Raw genomic sequence first — 16,927 nt, forward strand, 5'->3', positions numbered from 1 at the left:
CACCGACAGGCAGGTGTGGACGACAGTGGTCTTGCCGTAATGCGGCTCAGGGAAAGGGATTTGATTGGGGCTGATTTTGGCCTCATCTCCCTATTATTCAATGCGAGGACGCGACAGCCTCAGAAGAAATTGAAGCTTTGAAATTCACCACAAAAATGTAGGCCGATGCTCATCGTGCGAGCGGCGGGACGGGTTACCTAGGTAGGTAGGTATGCGTCACACTTTGGGTACAGACAGCCCAGCAAGCACGTCAATCGCGCGTAAAACCTTTCCAGTGGGGAGAAGCAATTGACTTAGTACCTAAGGTAGGTACCTAGCCTACCTTATTACATAGTTCTTAGTACCTAGGCTGCCTGGCTCAAAGGAGTTGGTGGGGCATGCCTTACTGATTGTGGCCCGAGATGCTGGGGAGCCAACACTATACTAATTGGCTTGGATTGATTGACGGGTATTGTTAATATACTAAAGTTCAAGGTTATTACATACCTAGAGCATAGATGTATAGGGTAAATACGTACTTTGTAGTTTATTGTATATAGATGTCATAGCGATCCGGAACTTCGGGGTTTATGAGAGAAGGTTGGATATATTGGAGGTTTCATACTAATCGACAAGGCTTGTGCACTTACCTCTGGATAATTGTCATGGAAAGTGACAAGAAGCCCTCAAGCGACGCCGTTTAAGTCTTCACCTAAAAAGCGACCTGATATTATCAGCATAGGTACCTCAGGCAGTTGCTTATTACAGGAAGAACTAATAGATGTTTGCACAAGAAATGGTCACAAAAGCTACTAAGATACCTACCTAGTATATATGTCAGCATGCATGCTTATATTATAGGGTAGTCATCTATCTTGCCCCTTTTATCGTTGTAAAAGTAAACTTTAGATACCTATTTAATACTTGTATGTATTTTTGGGGAAGTTTAAATGCATTTTCTCTGAAACTTATCATGATGGGAAGAAGTGATCCTACCATTCAGACTTGTCCAATGAGACAATCCGACACCCACGATAATTAGGAAACGGGACATTCAGCCTCATCCCAGGCTTCTTGAGATTGCGGGACGCTCACTGAGGTACGCGTCAGATTTAAAGTCATCCTTCCATTGACCCCATGCCCCAGAAATGATACGCGAGTGTTGTGACGGGATATCTCACATGCACACCACCAACTCACATTGGATCGGAATCTTGATTCGATCCGAACCCGAAGAGCTTACTCGAAGCGAGGCTGGAAATTAGATCATGTCAAGCTGGCGCTATTGGCTGTGCCGACTTGTAAAGAATACGTAGCAGGACAGGTCAGCTCACCAAGTCCATGACGGGCACCCAGGCAGACAGACGACTTGTACAGTACAAGCTCGTGGTTATTGTATACCTAATCTCATGAATATTAGAGTTGGTAGGCGAGGTAGTTCATTGTAAGCGGTCAATCAAGCTTATTTGGGAACATTTCTTGCGCACCTACTACCTATAAATTAGTCCAATATCATACAATTCCATCTGTGTACGCGTACTCTGTCCCTCTTCACAGGCCCCGAGTCAAAACATGGTCTGTGGTGACCAAGCCATTAGCATGCTGACGGACAGGGATTGGTGGATGAAAAGTGTTCAAAAGATCGAGTCCAGTCTCAAATATAATAGATCTGACAGAATACAATTGTTTTCTCTGCGTTGTTGATCACCACAGGCACCCTTCATCGACCGCCGTCAGTTTAAGACCCTTGTCACATCAAGAATCACCAGTTTTTACCTTAACTAATGCCTACTGGTCTCGTATCTCGTATCAACGACTTCCCAATACGGTAATATTCTACCAACTAGGTAATTAAACCTACAAAGTCCGGGCTTCGACTAGGTACTTAAAGTCTTTCTATACAGTGCATCAGTTGATGTCTGCCTATATCAGCCAACCATCGATTCCTCTTCTTTCTTTACTCAGATTACTCTTTTAGCCAATGCGCGACTTTGAGAGCCACCGATTTCCATGATTGTCCTCATTTGAAATATCGAATCTGCTGTCCTAGACCCCATACGTGAAGGTGTCTAAGTTTCGTCGCCATCATGACTGTTGAGCATCATGACAAAATCGAGAAGTCTGCCAACTCTCCTTCTTCGGAGCCTCAAGGCCCATTAACGAATGATGCAAAAGAAGGCGAGCTGCAGGCCAAGGCAAAAGCCCGACCCGAGCGGACAGCAAATTTCAAAGATTACCTCGTGAGTAACCCCTGAGGGCGCAATGTATCAATAGCACTCTTAACATAACTTGTAGCGGATATTCTCCTACGCAACAAAATGGGATTTCTTTGCGTATGCTGCAGGCTTTTTTGCAAGCATTGGAGCAGGGATTGTAAGTTGCTCCAAACCTCGGTATCAAGACAAGATCACCAGGTACTATGGCTAACGCGTCTTTTAGACGCTGCCATTAATGAATGTGGTTTTTGGTAAACGTACTCACAACTCCTAACTATGAATCTGTTCCTGACGATATCACTAGGACAATTCGTTGGCAACTTTACAGAATACTTCCTGCCAGGCAGCACAACATCGCAAAGTGAATTCAACAAAAGCATCGATAAGTTGGCGTTGTATATGTTCGCACTGTTTCTGGGTCGCTTCGTGCTCAACTCCATCAACAAGGTATGGCCGATCAACTAACTGTTCATCCAAGCACTCGGTCTGATCTGACCACCTCTAGTTCGTCTTCCGCATGATAGGCATCAGATTATCATCCGCCATCAGACTTCACTACCTACAAAGACTATTCGGTCAATCTATCCATGTTCTCGACTCAATGCCTCCAGGCTATGCCACAGGCACCATCACTTCTACAGCCAATGTCCTGCAGCTAGGCATATCAGAAAAACTTGGCACTTTTGTTGAATACAACTCAACTATTGTAGCTGCGATTATTGTAGCATTCGTCAAGAACTGGTTCCTGACCCTTGTCACGTCTTCAATCATCCTTTACCTTTTCCTTGTCTTGGGAACATTTCTGCCCATGATACTCAAGGTTAATGCCCTCATCACAAAGGTTGCAGTGCCCTTGCCCTTCAAAAAAAATCGACTGCTGACCGAGAATTAGGCAGAGGGCAGAGCTGGTGCGGTTGCCAGCGAAGCTTTGGCGAGCGTCAGAATGGTGGCCGCGTGTGGTGCAGAATCACGCATTTCCAAGCGATACGGCCAATTTGTCGAGGAAACCCGCCAACATGGTAAACTTCTCTCTCCCCTTGTCGGCGGACAACTGGGTTTGATAGTGAGTACCATGAATAGTGGCTGAACTTGAAGCTGCTGACATGCGTAGTTTTTCGGGCTATATGCTGGCTTCGCACTTTGCTTTTGGTTTGGTGCAAAGTCCTACTCTGAGGGAAGATTGGACAACGTGGGTGATGTCCTTGTGTGAGTCCGTCCACATCACAAATGATACTGTGCTGATAGCTCCAGCGTATTGCTCTCTGTTATGATTGTCGTGCTTTCACTCGAACGAACATCTACGCCGTTACTAGCTGTTGGAAAAGCCACTGTGGCAGCCTGCGAATTTTTTGTTGTTATCGACGCTCCGCAGCCTGCCAAGGGTACTCTAAAGGTTCCCGAAGTCTCTTCGACACAGGATATCATTTTCGAGGGTGTTACCTTTGCTTACCCTAGCCGGCCTCATGTCAAGGTGCTAGATGGCCTGGACTTGTGCATAGAGGCTGGAAAAATCAATGCGATCGTCGGGCCGTCTGGGGGAGGCAAATCGACCATTGTTGGACTCATCCAGAGATGGTATACCTTACAGGATCAACACGTTCTTGCCAAGGTCATTGAGAAAGAGAAAAAAGGGGGTCACAAGAACAAGAAGGACGAGAGTGATGAGAATATCGACGCCGAAAACGTGGTTGGTAACGAGCCTGAAGACTCAGGACCTCCTATCGAAGTCCATGGGCGAATCTCGACAGCAGGCCGATTGTTGGACGACATCGATTTGAAGTGGTGGAGGTCCCAGATAGGTCTCGTCTCGCAGGAGCCATTTCTGTTTAACGACACGATCTATAAGAATGTTGCCTATGGTCTGATCGGAAGTCCATGGGAAAGTGAGACCGAAGGCAAGAAGAGAGAGCTGGTTAGGGAGGCTTGTCGAGAATCATTCGCCGATGAGTTCATTGATCGACTGCCAGATGTAAGTTGTGGCCAAATCTTGGCGAAAAACCATCAAGGCTAACACATGCAAAGGGGCTGGATACGCTCGTTGGTGATAGTGGTGCCAAACTCTCCGGTGGACAGAGACAGAGGTTGGCTATTGCACGATCTATCGTGCGAAAACCAAGCATACTTATACTGGATGAGGCCACTAGTGCTATTGATGTCCGCGGTGAGAGGATTGTCCAGGCGGCCCTTGACAGAGCTGCAAAAGACCGGACCACTATCACAATAGCCCATCGACTGTCGACTATTAAGAAAGCAGATCGTATCATCGTCTTGAAGAAGGGCAAAGTCGCCGAATCAGGTACACATGACAGTCTCATGACGATCGAGGGCGGAGTCTACTCAGGGCTTGTGCATGCACAATCCCTATCGCTTGGAGAACCCACAGATGCAGGAGACGAGTCGACTGAAGCTGAGGACAAGCCCGCCCTGGCCAACGTGACGAGTGTTGCAGCTTCCGAGGTCGACACGTCGACGGAGGCCTCTAAAGACAAGGCGCGGAACTTCTTTGCAAGCTTTGGTCGACTGTTCTACGAGTCAAAGAATGTCTGGCCAGCGTTTTTCCTGACTCTATTTGCCGGTGCCTGTGTGGGAGCTGGAGTGCCATTACAGGCATGGATCTTCGGGAAGATTATTGTTTCTTTCAACGACATAGGGACTGACTCGAACGTATCCGGGAGCAACTTCTGGTCACTCATGTTCGTCGCCCTGGCTTCAGGAATCGGAATCAGCTACTTTGTAGTTGTCTTCGTGGCCACTCGGATGTCATCTACGATACGCGTGAAATACCAGAAGCAGTATTTTGATGCGGTAATGTTTCAGAAAACATCATTTTTTGACCATGAAGACCACTCTCATGGAACAATAACGTCCCGGCTTGGCCAGGATCCCAAGCAACTTGAAGAGTTGATGGGACTGAACATGGCTAGTGTCTTTGTCGCTCTCTTCAACGTGGTTGGTGCAATATCCATTGCGTTCGCGTTCGCATGGAAACTAGCTCTCGTCTCATGCTGTGTCGTGTTACCCATAATGATCGTTTCAGCGTACTGGCGCTTCAAATACGAGCTGGCATTCGAGAAGATGAATAATGATGTCTTTGCAGAGAGTTCAAAATTTGCATCTGAGTCAATAGGAGCGTTTAGAACGGTCACTTCGCTGACACTGGAAGATTCGATTTGCCTCCGATATCAGAACTTACTCAACGACCACGTTGTGTCAGCATATAGAAAAGCCAGATGGGTGAGCATACTCTTTGGTTTCTCCGATAGTGCCAGTATGGCATGCCAAGCTCTAAACTTCTGGTGGGGAGGTCGCCTTTTGTCAAGACATGAAATTGGTCTAGTTGCTTTTTTCGTCTGTTTCAGTAAGTGAACTTTGTGCCTCTCTGTATTCGAGTAGTGCAGAGACCTAAACGCTTCCGACGCCTACTTACATCTCACAGTGGCGATTACAAATGGAAGTGAGGCAGCCGGGCAAGCCCTTGGCTTTGGACCAAACAGTGCGATGGCTTCTGCAGCTGCGAATCGTATTCTAAACATGAGAGAGAGCAGACCGCGAGACAAGGTCTCTACCTCGCAGGAGATCCCAGATACAGAGGGTGGAATGTCGATTGAGCTGGCAAGCATCGCCTTCAGGTACCCGACTAGGAGCACACCCGTGTTCAAAGGATTGAGCCTGAAGATTGAGAAGGGACAGTTTGCTGGCCTCGTAGGCGCCTCGGGCTCAGGAAAGTCATCGATCATTTCGTTACTTGAAAGGTAAGTTGCTTGACATGTGATTACATTGTACCCTGGCTGAAGAAACAGATTTTACGACTTGGACAAGGGCCGTATCCTCCTGAATGGCAAGGATGCTACCGATATCAACCTGTACGAATACCGAAAGTACTTTTCTCTTGTGGCCCAAGAAGCCACCCTCTTCCAGGGCACCATCAGGGAGAATATCTTACTTGGAGTCGACCCCTTAGCAATCACCGATGAGCAACTACACCAAGCGTGCCGTGATGCCTCGATTCACGATTTTGTCGTCTCATTACCGGAGGGCTATAATACAAATATTGGATCACGTGGTGTATCACTTTCAGGTGGTCAGAAGCAGCGCGTGGCGATTGCTCGGGCTCTGATTCGCGACCCAAAAGTCCTACTTCTTGACGAAGCTACGAGCTCCCTTGATTCGGAAAGCGAAAAGCTAGTCCAGTCGGCATTTGAAAGAGCTAGTGAAGGACGCACGATGCTCGTGGTAGCACATCGACTGGCCACAGTGCAGAATGCTGATGTGATCTTTGTCCTGGGAGATGGCCAGTTATTGGAACAAGGATGCCATGCAGAGTTACTGAAGAGGCGGGACGTCTACTGGAACATGGTGAGTATTCTTGCTCGGTGACTGAGATGGCGGGAATGTGCTAATTGAATATAGTGTCAAAGTCAAGCCTTAGATCGTTGATAACGGTTGCATTTATTAGCCAACCATCAACGGATACATAGAAGCGAGTGCAAAATAGAAAAATATGTAAATCGCTCTCTACTCTGTATTCTATCCCAGAAAACAAAAAAGGCCATGAATATAACAAACTCCTTAACCCAAACTCCCTGCTCTCGCTCTTTGTAAATGTCTGGAGCCCTGTTGTAGGAAGACATCGAACAGAGATACAATAAAACACGACCATCATCATACCTTATTAGTGTTGAACATGTCGTCAATCTCGCTAAGGATGTCTCCCGCATGCGTCATAACGAAATCATGGCTCCCTGGAAGAATTCGCCAGCGGACATGGTGCTCACCGCCAACGAGAGACAGTGCATCCCGGCGATAGGAATCGGGATCAATGATCTCGTCAGACCTAGCTAGTAAAATAGCTGTAGTACCAGGAGCACGTTTGGACAACTTGGCCCATGCTTCATGCTGATCGGTTAGGGGTGCAAAGCGAATGCTTGACATGAACGCGGGGACGAAACCATTGTGATGAGTGACCATCCAGCGCACATACTCCATGACACGTTGCTCCAACGGCGTAACGGCCTCACCGGACGCTGGAGCCACTTCTGCCTCGGCAACATTGAGTGGCGGCGTAGTGACAGCTTCGATGGGCGTCTTGGGAGGTGGCTTGGCTGAAGCGGCGATAGGCTTTTGAAGACGACTGCGTGTAGCAACGGCGAGAATTCGCTCCGGGACGAGGCCGGAGACGAAGAGGAATCGAGAGACGCGGCCAAATGAGGCGGCGCGGATTAGACCTGCAGGCGCGAGGAGCACCAGGTCGCGCACGAGGTTAGGAAACGCATTGGCGAAGTGAACTGCGATGCCACCGCCGAGAGAATAGCCAACAAGGCGGAAGGCGTCTGTACCGGTCCATGCAAGAGGGCTAGAAGCCAAGACGAGAAGCATTTGGGAGACGTAGAGGCGGGCATCGTGTGGAATATCAGCGACGCCATCGGAGAAACCACGCCCAAAGAGATCCTTGAGAGACATTAGCCAAACTGGAGAGCGTGAGTAGGCAGATAGCAAGAAGCTTACAAAGAGCATCACACGATAGCGGCGTTTGGCGAGTCCAAGAGCTATAGGCCCAAGAGTGATGCAAGGTGTGCTGATGCCGTGCACAAACAAGACCTTCTCACCGTCCTCAGGGCCAAACTCGTAAACACGAATGCTTCCGTACTAATAGTTTGTGGTCAACATAGTTCTGGGTATCAGGCCGTGAGATAGTAGCTTACTGGGGTTTCGACATCTCGAGCGCCAGGAAACTGATCAGGGTGATAAACAAGATTCTTCAACTTATGAGCATTGGCCTTGTCGTACACGCCCGCCTTGAGCGGATTGCGAATGGTTTTTGGGCGCACAGGGTAGAGAAGTGCGCGGGCGATGGCGAGAAAGGCAACAGTTGAGAGAACAGTCGTTGTGACCACGAGGGCCGTTGATGTATCTTGAGGGGACATATTTGTAGAATATTGGATGGTGAGAAGAGCTAAGGCTAACAAGGTAGAAGAAAGCAAGAGTAGAAAGTTGATGGTAAAGAGAAATGATGAACACTTGTTCAGCCACTTTGTGAGGTATGTAGCACGTCTGAGTCAACGATGCAGCCACAGTGATGAAGCGGAAATGCTCAGCACTGGAAACCCCGTGATCGACAGGGACAAGTAATAAATAAAAGATACTGTACAAAAAGGGTTCCAGCTTTGCAGGTCTGAGGGATAAGGTAACGTTATCATCACCCGGGCTTGTTTGATTAATTGATTGATTGATTAATTGTATTATTTAATGTCCTACTAGGCTTCTCCTAGCTAACCTCTAATAAGAAGTAAAAAGATATACTAGTCCTAAATAGGAAAGTAAAATATAAGATAGGTAATTATATAATAAATTTCTGCCTTTTTATTTATTAACTAGTCCTTCTTAGTATATAGTACTTATAAAGGTATTATATTTTAAGGCTTTTATACTTATTAGCAGGTACTTAAAGGTATAGGCTTATATATAAGGCTATATAGGCTAGTAGCTTACACTGCTGTATTAGGTTTAGGGTAGTTTAGAGATTAAAAACCTATTTTTGGGTTAAGGGCTGCGGGATTTACTTACTACCTCGAGCTGCCTAGATACAGCTCTTCGGTCTGGCCAGTGACACTTTTAACCACTATGCCACAAGCCCCCTTACCCGGGCTTGTTTACTGACTGAGCTGAGAGCTAGGGTAGGTAAGGTAGTTAGCCCCCGGCCGGCTAAGCCGGAGGTTAAAAATATCCACCTAAAGTACCGATATACACCCCGGAGCTTGTCTTAATAATTACCCTCTATTATCATATTTACTATACTCCGTATGATGAATCTATCTCTGTTTCATTGGATAATAATAACGACTGACACTTTTTATCCAGAAAAGTTAACAAAAGCTATAGTACCTATCCAATAGTATGGTAGCCTCTCTCAGTAAGCTTGCTTTTTTGTATTATATTCCATACCTACTTAGTTAATGGTGGTGAATGCCGCTTGCATTCATATATTCATGATCAACATGTGTTAGAGACTGACTATATTGAGCATGTTTAAATGTACCTTGACCGGTTCCAAGGGCATGCGTGACATTCTCTTTTCACTTTAGATCCTTTCGTTTGCTGCTGCTGCTGCCGCCGCCGAGGAGATTGACCTACCTGGTTTTTGTCCAGTCTTGTTATATCAGCTTGATGTACTCCGTACCATAGGTAAGGTAGGTAGGTATGCGGGTATTATTAACTTCGTTTTGGCCCCAGACCAAGAAAACATAACAACTTTCTTTTCATCCTACTATACACATCACATCATGACAACCCCAGGCTACCTAACCTAACCCTACTGCCCAAGCAACATTTCCCAGTTGCCGTATCAAAATGCTTAGGTTTTCCACAATCGCTGGAGCCATTTTATTCGTGCCGCCAAAATTGGCTAGGAGTATATCATGAACAGCCTCCATGGTCGTCTTGGGATTCTCAACTGATGCTCCAGTTGCCCCATTGTGTTGGTTCGGTCCTCGAATGACTGGCACGCCTTGTCCCATAATAATGTACTGCTGCACGCTCATCGCTTCCGGGCCATCGAGGTAGACTTTTTCATGCTGAGAAGACATATCCTGCCGGCGCCCGGCTTTTGTTATCACCCCGTAAGTCCACAAGGCCAGTGCCGCATGATGTACACAGACAGCGTAAAAGTTTTTCAGTTGAGCAGGAGGGAAGAGCTTGGCAAATCGAAGAACTTGGCCGGCGTGCCATATAGCTGCCCGAGAGTCTACACTTTCGACCCATTGCTGAAGCACAGGAAATGTCCGATGTGCCTGTTCATCCCCCTCTTTTCCTGCAAAGAGCTGCAAGTCGTCCATAGATATATGCAAGGCCATCACGAGCTGATTGAGCAACAAACGATCTTGGGCTGTGACCTCGGGCCAGTTCGTGGTTGTGGTTTTGAAGGTCTGCAGGTCCTGGAGCAGTTGGTGGCGTCGTGCAGCTAGCAATGAACTGGAGCCTTCATAGGTGTCTTGGATATAAGATCGTGTTCTGCAGGACGAGCAAAGATTTCTATACTCTAGGATCAGGAGCCAAAACGCCTGAAGATAGATTGCTGTTGAAAATTGTACATCCAAACGATGTCGATTCTCTGCGAGGAGGTTCAGATCGCGGAATAGATCACCAACTGACGGCGCTCGTTTCATGTGCCCAGCCTCTCGTCTCAAGTATGCATCCTTCCAATCCTTTGCTGTCTTTGCGCACCACAATTCCTTAGATGCAGGTAAAGGGAGGGTAAGTTCAGCGTATGACATAACGGGGTTCGTCAGAGCTGTCATGGACTGTTGGCTATCTCGAAGGAAAAGATGGAACACAAAACTGGCGTGGTTAGCATTGGTAATAGACAGAAAGGAATAGAATGTCGCAAATACTTACCGCTTCCACTTCTCCATCTCGACCCATGTCCACCACTTTTGCTCGAGATTCGCACCCTCATCCGCCGGCGTTACTGAAAGCATTGGATACGAAGACCTCTGGAACTTGCCACGATATCGCATCATGGTCACGGGGATGTTGACGTGGCACTCTGCAATTTCCATCTTCCGTCGATTGCCGCTCCAAAGACCTGTGTCTTGACCCAGAACAATAGCCTGGATGAGGCCTATATTGAGGATTTCTTTGTTGTTTTCTTCAAAACGCCTGGGCATAACAATTCCTATTTCAAGATTAGAGATAGGAAGAACTTTCGAGCTGGTTATACATACGGATGGACTCCTGCAGAGCATACCCGAATTTTCGCAGAGTCGGTACGGGAATCAACACTGCACCAGCAGCAGCTGCTCCCGCAATCCATTCTGGCTCTTGCTCATTGAGCTTGAAGGTCGGGAAATGTATGTAACCCGAGACCTGGTTGGTATGCGAGTTGAGAAATACATGCAACATGGTGTCCAAAAGGTCTGCTGAAGGAAAGGACCCCGAGATGCGGCTCGACATCGTATCAGGTTGACACGCCCCCAATACCAGTGCTAGTACGCCATCACGAGCGGCGAAATCGAGTTTTTGGTCGACGACCCTTCTGAACTCCCCCTTTGAAGCCTGAGCCTGTATATTAGCCACCTCTCTTTTCGAAACTGGCAGATTTCCTTGTTCGCCGAAGGCGTTGTCATTTGCTACTGGGTCCCATCGCCATGGAGACACATCCCAGGCTGTGACAAGATTCTGCCGCATATGGTCCATGTCGACGGGACTTTTGGGCGTCTCTTGCTGTACTGGGGCCGAGCTGGCCATCCCGTCTGTGTTCCAATGATCCAGCAACCCAAAGTCCATGTCTGATAGTTCCATGTTACTGTCATTACAAAAGTTCAGTACTGCGAGACCTTGATTTTCTGGGATCCTGGCTGACTGGTCGTACTGCTGTTCGTATAAGACATCCCGCAGAAAATCACAAAAGGGAAGTTGGTCTGTCCCGGCTTGGCTGGAAGATCCAGCCTCTGAGCTGGGTGGTAGATCCCCGGTGTTTGGGGTTGCTGACCGAGAGTGCGCATGGAAGTGAGTATTCTGACTATACAGCGATGGTTGATCGGTAGGGTAAGAAGTCGAGTTAGGAAAGCTAGTGGGGGCGTATTCCGCGGAAGCATTGCTACTGTCGTGTTCATCATCGATAGGTGTTTTGGAACGAGCACTGGCAGACAAGTGAACTAGGTTCATGGCTGCAGATGAGCTTGCCTCTGACGAGACGCAGGTCAAGCCGCGACGAACGCACCGTTGACAAGGCTTTTCCTCCTGGCACTTGACCCTTGCGGTGGCACAGGCCTTGCAAGCGTGAGTAACCCTACCGGTGTTGAGAGACGTCGTGCGCCTGCGTTTCTTGGTATCGTCGTTCTCATGGTTGGTCTCATGGCGCTTCTTGAGATCAGCCCGCGCAAATGTCTTTCCACAAATCGAACAGGCAAATCTACGACCCAAAGTATGAGTCTGAACATGGCGCTGAAGATGCTCCGGCCTCGAGTAACGTCGTCCACAGTGACCACAAGCGTAAAGTGCAAGCCCTTTCTCTGGCTTCGCTAGTGAGGAAGCGCCACCAGCTGAATCTCCCGAGGACGTCACCGGCACATGAGGGGGAGGATATGATTGAGATGCAGGGTTAACTGAGGCTGAATCTGAACGTGAGGGATCAATGTTCTGAGAAAGATTCGAGGACGAGGGCGAAGGGCCAGCCATTGCGCAACTCGTTTGGAAGGATAAGGTAGGGAGGTAGGTAAGGTAGCAAGCAGGCTTTACTAAGCCCGCAACGGTGCTTAATTTGGCATTGGAGAGGAAGTATATATCGAATGAGAGTGACTCTCCCCCCCAAGAAGAGGAGAAAGAGAGCAAGAAAGCAAGAAAGAAAACAGTGTACAACAAGCAATGTGAGGAATTGAGGTATGCGAGCGAGTGGTAGGTAGTAGCAATCAATGCTGTAGGGCTGGAAGCGGAATTAATGTGGCGGGTTTAGTGACGGATAATAAATTAGCAGGAACTTGCTTGAAGCGGGAAACAAATGATTGGCCGTGGGATTTAAAGAGTGTAAAAAGCTTTAAAAGAAAGGTGCAAAGTGCAAGGATCAGTGACATGGAGCCTAGCAAGAAGCGACTTTTTTTCTTCTTCTCTAAGTTGTCATGGATCCATCCATTGCTAAAAGTCAAAGGTAAAATGTGTGGTAAATCCTGAACGGTTTCGATGGGGAATGCCCTCATGATATGATTGGGCCCGCAGGATCTAAGCTGAGAGGTCTAGTCCCTTTTCTGGCCAAACTCCGGCCCGGCATCAGCATCGGGGTCAACCAGCCTAGGTACTAAGGTACAGTATGTACATACCGCGTCAGATAAGTCAAAGCTCTAAAACGCTATCATGGCCTGCTAGTCAGTTAGTTATATCGCAACTTGGGCTACGTCCGATGTCGTCGTCAGCATATGTCGACTGGCCAGGGTCTGGTATGGGGATGCGATATTCCGCAACTGGCCAAGAAATTGAGAGCATACGTACTCTGCTCCATATTCAAGGGAGCCATCGTGAAACTATTACGTCTTGTTCTAGCTGCGTACGTCTTCCTCTCTGTCTAATCCTGCGCTAGACAATCAGACACAGACCCTTATCTGATCGCGAGGTTGAAAAAAGATTCGCCATGATCCATCCTTCGTCTGAAACACCAACGCTAACAATTCACCTGAAGCCGACTCAGCCGTGCCAAGACCGTTCCTAATATCATGAGCCTTCTCATCCTGTCCTGGACCTGCATACACACAAGCCCGTCAACGTGTGATGGCGTCAACTGCCCAGGTTCTATTGGTGTAAAATAGATCGACCCCAATGAGACGCGAATGCCTCATTTATCTGTCCACGTAATGCACACAGTAGCGGCGTTTGCCGCTCTCCTGCTTGAGAAAGAGGTCTCATGATGCTTGCATTCAACCATTTTAGAGGTGAAAAAAACATATCAAGTCGTTGTTTGGCCTTGCTTTCATTGGCCTGTTTGCTCAGCACCAGCCCCTTTTATTCGATCACCAGCTGGGTAGGTACGCAGTCATTTGTTCTGTTGCAAGTTTGGCATCACGCCAAAGCACCAGATGAGACACACGTACGTCGTCAATACCCTGCACTAACAGTAATGTCATTGTAGATTCACTGAGAGAGCTCCGATCACGGCCCTGGTATCGAGATGTAGAGCATATCTGTTGGATAACTGATGCCCTTTGTTTGTATTTGCTATTTGCCTTAGATGCCTATTATATGCAGGAAGCCTGGTTAGGCAGCTATAGGCAATCTTAATAGGTAAATGACTAAGGACTATTATAAATAGTCCTCTTTTTCTATAGCTAGCTTAGAAGAATCATAGCCTTTCCTTTCACTAAGTATATCGCATAGCCGGCGCTTCTGTGGTGGTGAGCTTTCAATTCGTCAAAAGGGGGTTATTCGTAAGAATTTTGCCTCAATCAACTGAGCATGGAATTTCTCAACGGACGATCCTACAACTTTTGAGAAGCTGATGCATGAGAATAAGTCTAATTGGGTTAAGTTTGCGGGCTTGTTTAACTATGTTCAAAAGGGTTTGATGAGCAAGGGAGCAAAAGACTAACTTTGTCTTTCACTCCTACTTATAAACAAGGCAGGAATCTCGAAATTTACCGCCCAATTTCTATCATGACCACTGACTCAATACAGCAAGCAAGTCACAAGGACGTGATGTCTATCAGCATCTCTCATCCGTAATAATCAATGCCCTGATACTAACAGCCTATAGAAAGCTGTCACGATTTCTTGGAAGGCCTCAAGGATGAATTATAACTTTGATTGATTTCCATTGCGTTAGCTTGAGTTGATGATCAACTGAATACACGAAAATTCTTAATGTTGGGCCGTAGCCACCCCAGTGGGCTTCACTCTCACCGACTAACCGATAACCGGGTCTCAGTGTTACACGGCATAGCTGATGGTCAATCATCTGCTTCAGTTGCCAAGATAATACAGTCGGACAGGTCTTTTCTCTTTGACATGATTCACAGGTGAGTGCTCAAACAGGGGCTGAAAACCATTCCTCCATGATGATGTATCAGTCTTGGACGCAATTATCGCTTTTATTTCTTAAATATCTGATCCAAACTCACTCGTGTTGGGAAGTCTCTCGTGAAAGAGGGTATTCACGTCGTATTGAGAAGATAGAAATCACAAATAGACAGATTGTTTGGTGTGATTATCCACCTCAGGGGTATAAGTCTGCATTAGCAACCACCAAGGACGCATGCAACTATAATGTTGCACTTTGAAAACATAAGTTTGGCTAGGGGATGACAGTCGTATTAAGTAGGACGACGTCTTTTGTCCTCGCCAACTTTTCAAGCAGTGCTATGTAATTTACCAGTCTGGGTGGTGCATAAAGGCAATTGAGAAAACAGGTCGACCCAGTGGCACAAATAACATCAATTATGCGTTTTGGAGCTGCGCCGAATTGTATTTCGATGTTGATGGATCAAGACAAGAAGAGGGTTCCGTAGCATCAAGCCTTCTGTGAAGTTATCCTCCAAATCTCGTTCAGGTACTTTCACATGCAGGGAGAGTACTTGATACCCATATGATCACCCCGGAACAAATGCAATATTCACTCGGGACCCGAATAATGTTCAGGGTATACCAGGCTGTGTGCTACTTGAACACCAGTACTTGTATTTTTGATGTGCTTGACCAAGCTGGGTCAGATGATGCAGGGAGCACAAGAACGTCATATTGATTCACCAACAAATGGTTTTCACGAGAAGGAAGTTGATGGGGTGACACTTGGCGAAGATAGAGCATTGGATGAAAATTGGCCCTGGAACGAGCTATTCCGAGGTATATAGAAACGAGATATCCTCACTTCATCCTCGAGATCAACCCAAGAATGACCTTTGAACTTTATATCACAGTGGCACGTCAAGTAACCAAACCCCTTTTCTCATTCTTCGCATTTTTATCCTCATTCTTTTCTTTCCAGCAGATAATACCTTGCCCATACCAAAACGGTTCATCACCAAGCATAATGACGATGGAAACGCGATATTTGACACACGGCTCAAAGATGAGTTACCCGAGACTGTCCTCTCGACACACGTCTTCTACCTCGGTTACGTCACTCAAGGGTTTCCAGTTGATCTTGAAGACAACACAGACATAGAGACATATGGGAACTACATCAGCAACTCTCCAGGGCTTAGTGTCCCTGGAGGTTCAGTGCTCCGGATTGTTGACTTCCCACCCGGTAGATCAGCCATGCACCGAACACTGAGTATAGACTACGGAGTCGTGATTGAGGGTGAGATGGCGTTGGTGCTCGACTCGGGAGAAAATCGTGTGATGAAGCGAGGGGATGTGGCAGTCCAACGTGGGACAAAGCATCAATGGGTCAACACAGATGGGGAGAAATGGGCTCGGATGGTGTTTGTTCTTCAGGAGAGCAAGCAGCTGGCAGTGAAAGGAGTTAAGCTAGAGGAAGATCTGGGGAGCCTGGGTGATGAGCTGAGACCATCCGTCTGAAATAGAGTTGACTTTGTGGATTGGGATCAACGCTGATAGAAGAAGTGAAGATACCTACAGTTAAAAGGTGAAGGGTTATCTTTCGAGTCGAGGCCACTAGCAACACTATGGGGTAATTAATCACCCAATGCTGGGCTAATAAGATGATATTGATTAAGTCGGCGATAAGGGTCCAGATCTGCCCAGACTCCAGGTACAGATAAAGTGTGTCCACCTGATACATTTCAAGTTAGCGCGTGAGTGGTCAAGTGAGCTGCGGTGTGAGGATGAGAGAGAAGTGCTTATAGATCTACGGTAGTGCTATCTAACCTCTCGAAGGTCCAAACAATGATAACTACCTACCTACCAAGGTAGTGAGGTAAGTTCGAAGGATGGTATAAAACTGAGTTGTCTGTATGAGATGTAAAGTAGGTAGAGTACCGTGGGTTAGTAAGGTAAGGTACTTCAAGGCAAGCTGAAATAGTAGGTACCTTAGTACCTACCAACTTGAATACCTCAGCTAAGGGATCTCTCAAGGCCGCACGTTGAACCCCAGGGGCTAATAAGGCCACTAGGTACTAGGTAGGTAAGTTAGAGGTCCCGTCCAGATAGTTTGATAGGTGATGCAAGGGTGATCGCGTGGGCGAATGCTTCCCCCAGCTCCACTTCTTCGGAGCGGGCAGCCCCTCAGATGAGACGGGCCTGCCGCAAGCCCAGTCCTAGCGGACCCGTGGAAGCCCAAGGCCAGCCCT

At 47.3% G+C, this 16,927-nt stretch overlaps 3 protein-coding genes across 3 annotated transcripts; 1 reads left to right on the forward strand and 2 right to left on the reverse strand.

Moving 5' to 3' along the window:
• Positions 1 to 2,066: 2,066 nt before the first annotated feature.
• Positions 2,067 to 6,572, forward strand: FSUBG_6958 (leptomycin B resistance pmd1; the record flags this gene model as incomplete). The annotated part of the gene is made up of 11 exons (XM_036685211.1): positions 2,067 to 2,219; positions 2,275 to 2,352; positions 2,419 to 2,446; positions 2,500 to 2,642; positions 2,701 to 3,036; positions 3,088 to 3,258; positions 3,307 to 3,401; positions 3,447 to 4,164; positions 4,218 to 5,553; positions 5,632 to 5,947; positions 5,996 to 6,572. 11 exons carry the CDS (start codon positions 2,067 to 2,069, stop codon positions 6,570 to 6,572), a joined length of 3,951 nt encoding a protein of 1,316 aa, XP_036537503.1.
• Positions 6,573 to 6,857: 285 nt separating this feature from the next.
• FSUBG_6959 (2-hydroxy-6-oxo-6-phenylhexa-2 4-dienoate hydrolase) lies at positions 6,858 to 8,119 on the reverse strand (the record flags this gene model as incomplete). Its single annotated transcript, XM_036685212.1, has 2 exons — positions 6,858 to 7,841; positions 7,898 to 8,119. 2 exons carry the CDS (start codon positions 8,117 to 8,119, stop codon positions 6,858 to 6,860), a joined length of 1,206 nt encoding a protein of 401 aa, XP_036537504.1.
• A 1,374-nt stretch (positions 8,120 to 9,493) lies between these two features.
• Positions 9,494 to 12,371, reverse strand: FSUBG_6960 (transcription factor Pig1p; the record flags this gene model as incomplete). Its single annotated transcript, XM_036685214.1, has 3 exons — positions 9,494 to 10,529; positions 10,587 to 10,866; positions 10,916 to 12,371. The coding sequence occupies 3 exons, from the start codon at positions 12,369 to 12,371 to the stop codon at positions 9,494 to 9,496; spliced, it is 2,772 nt and encodes a 923-aa protein (XP_036537505.1).
• Between the last annotated feature and the right edge of the window lie 4,556 nt (positions 12,372 to 16,927).

Source organism: Fusarium subglutinans (assembly GCF_013396075.1).
Source record: "Fusarium subglutinans strain NRRL 66333 chromosome Unknown NRRL66333_c0000082, whole genome shotgun sequence".
NCBI lineage: Eukaryota > Fungi > Ascomycota > Sordariomycetes > Hypocreales > Nectriaceae > Fusarium > Fusarium subglutinans.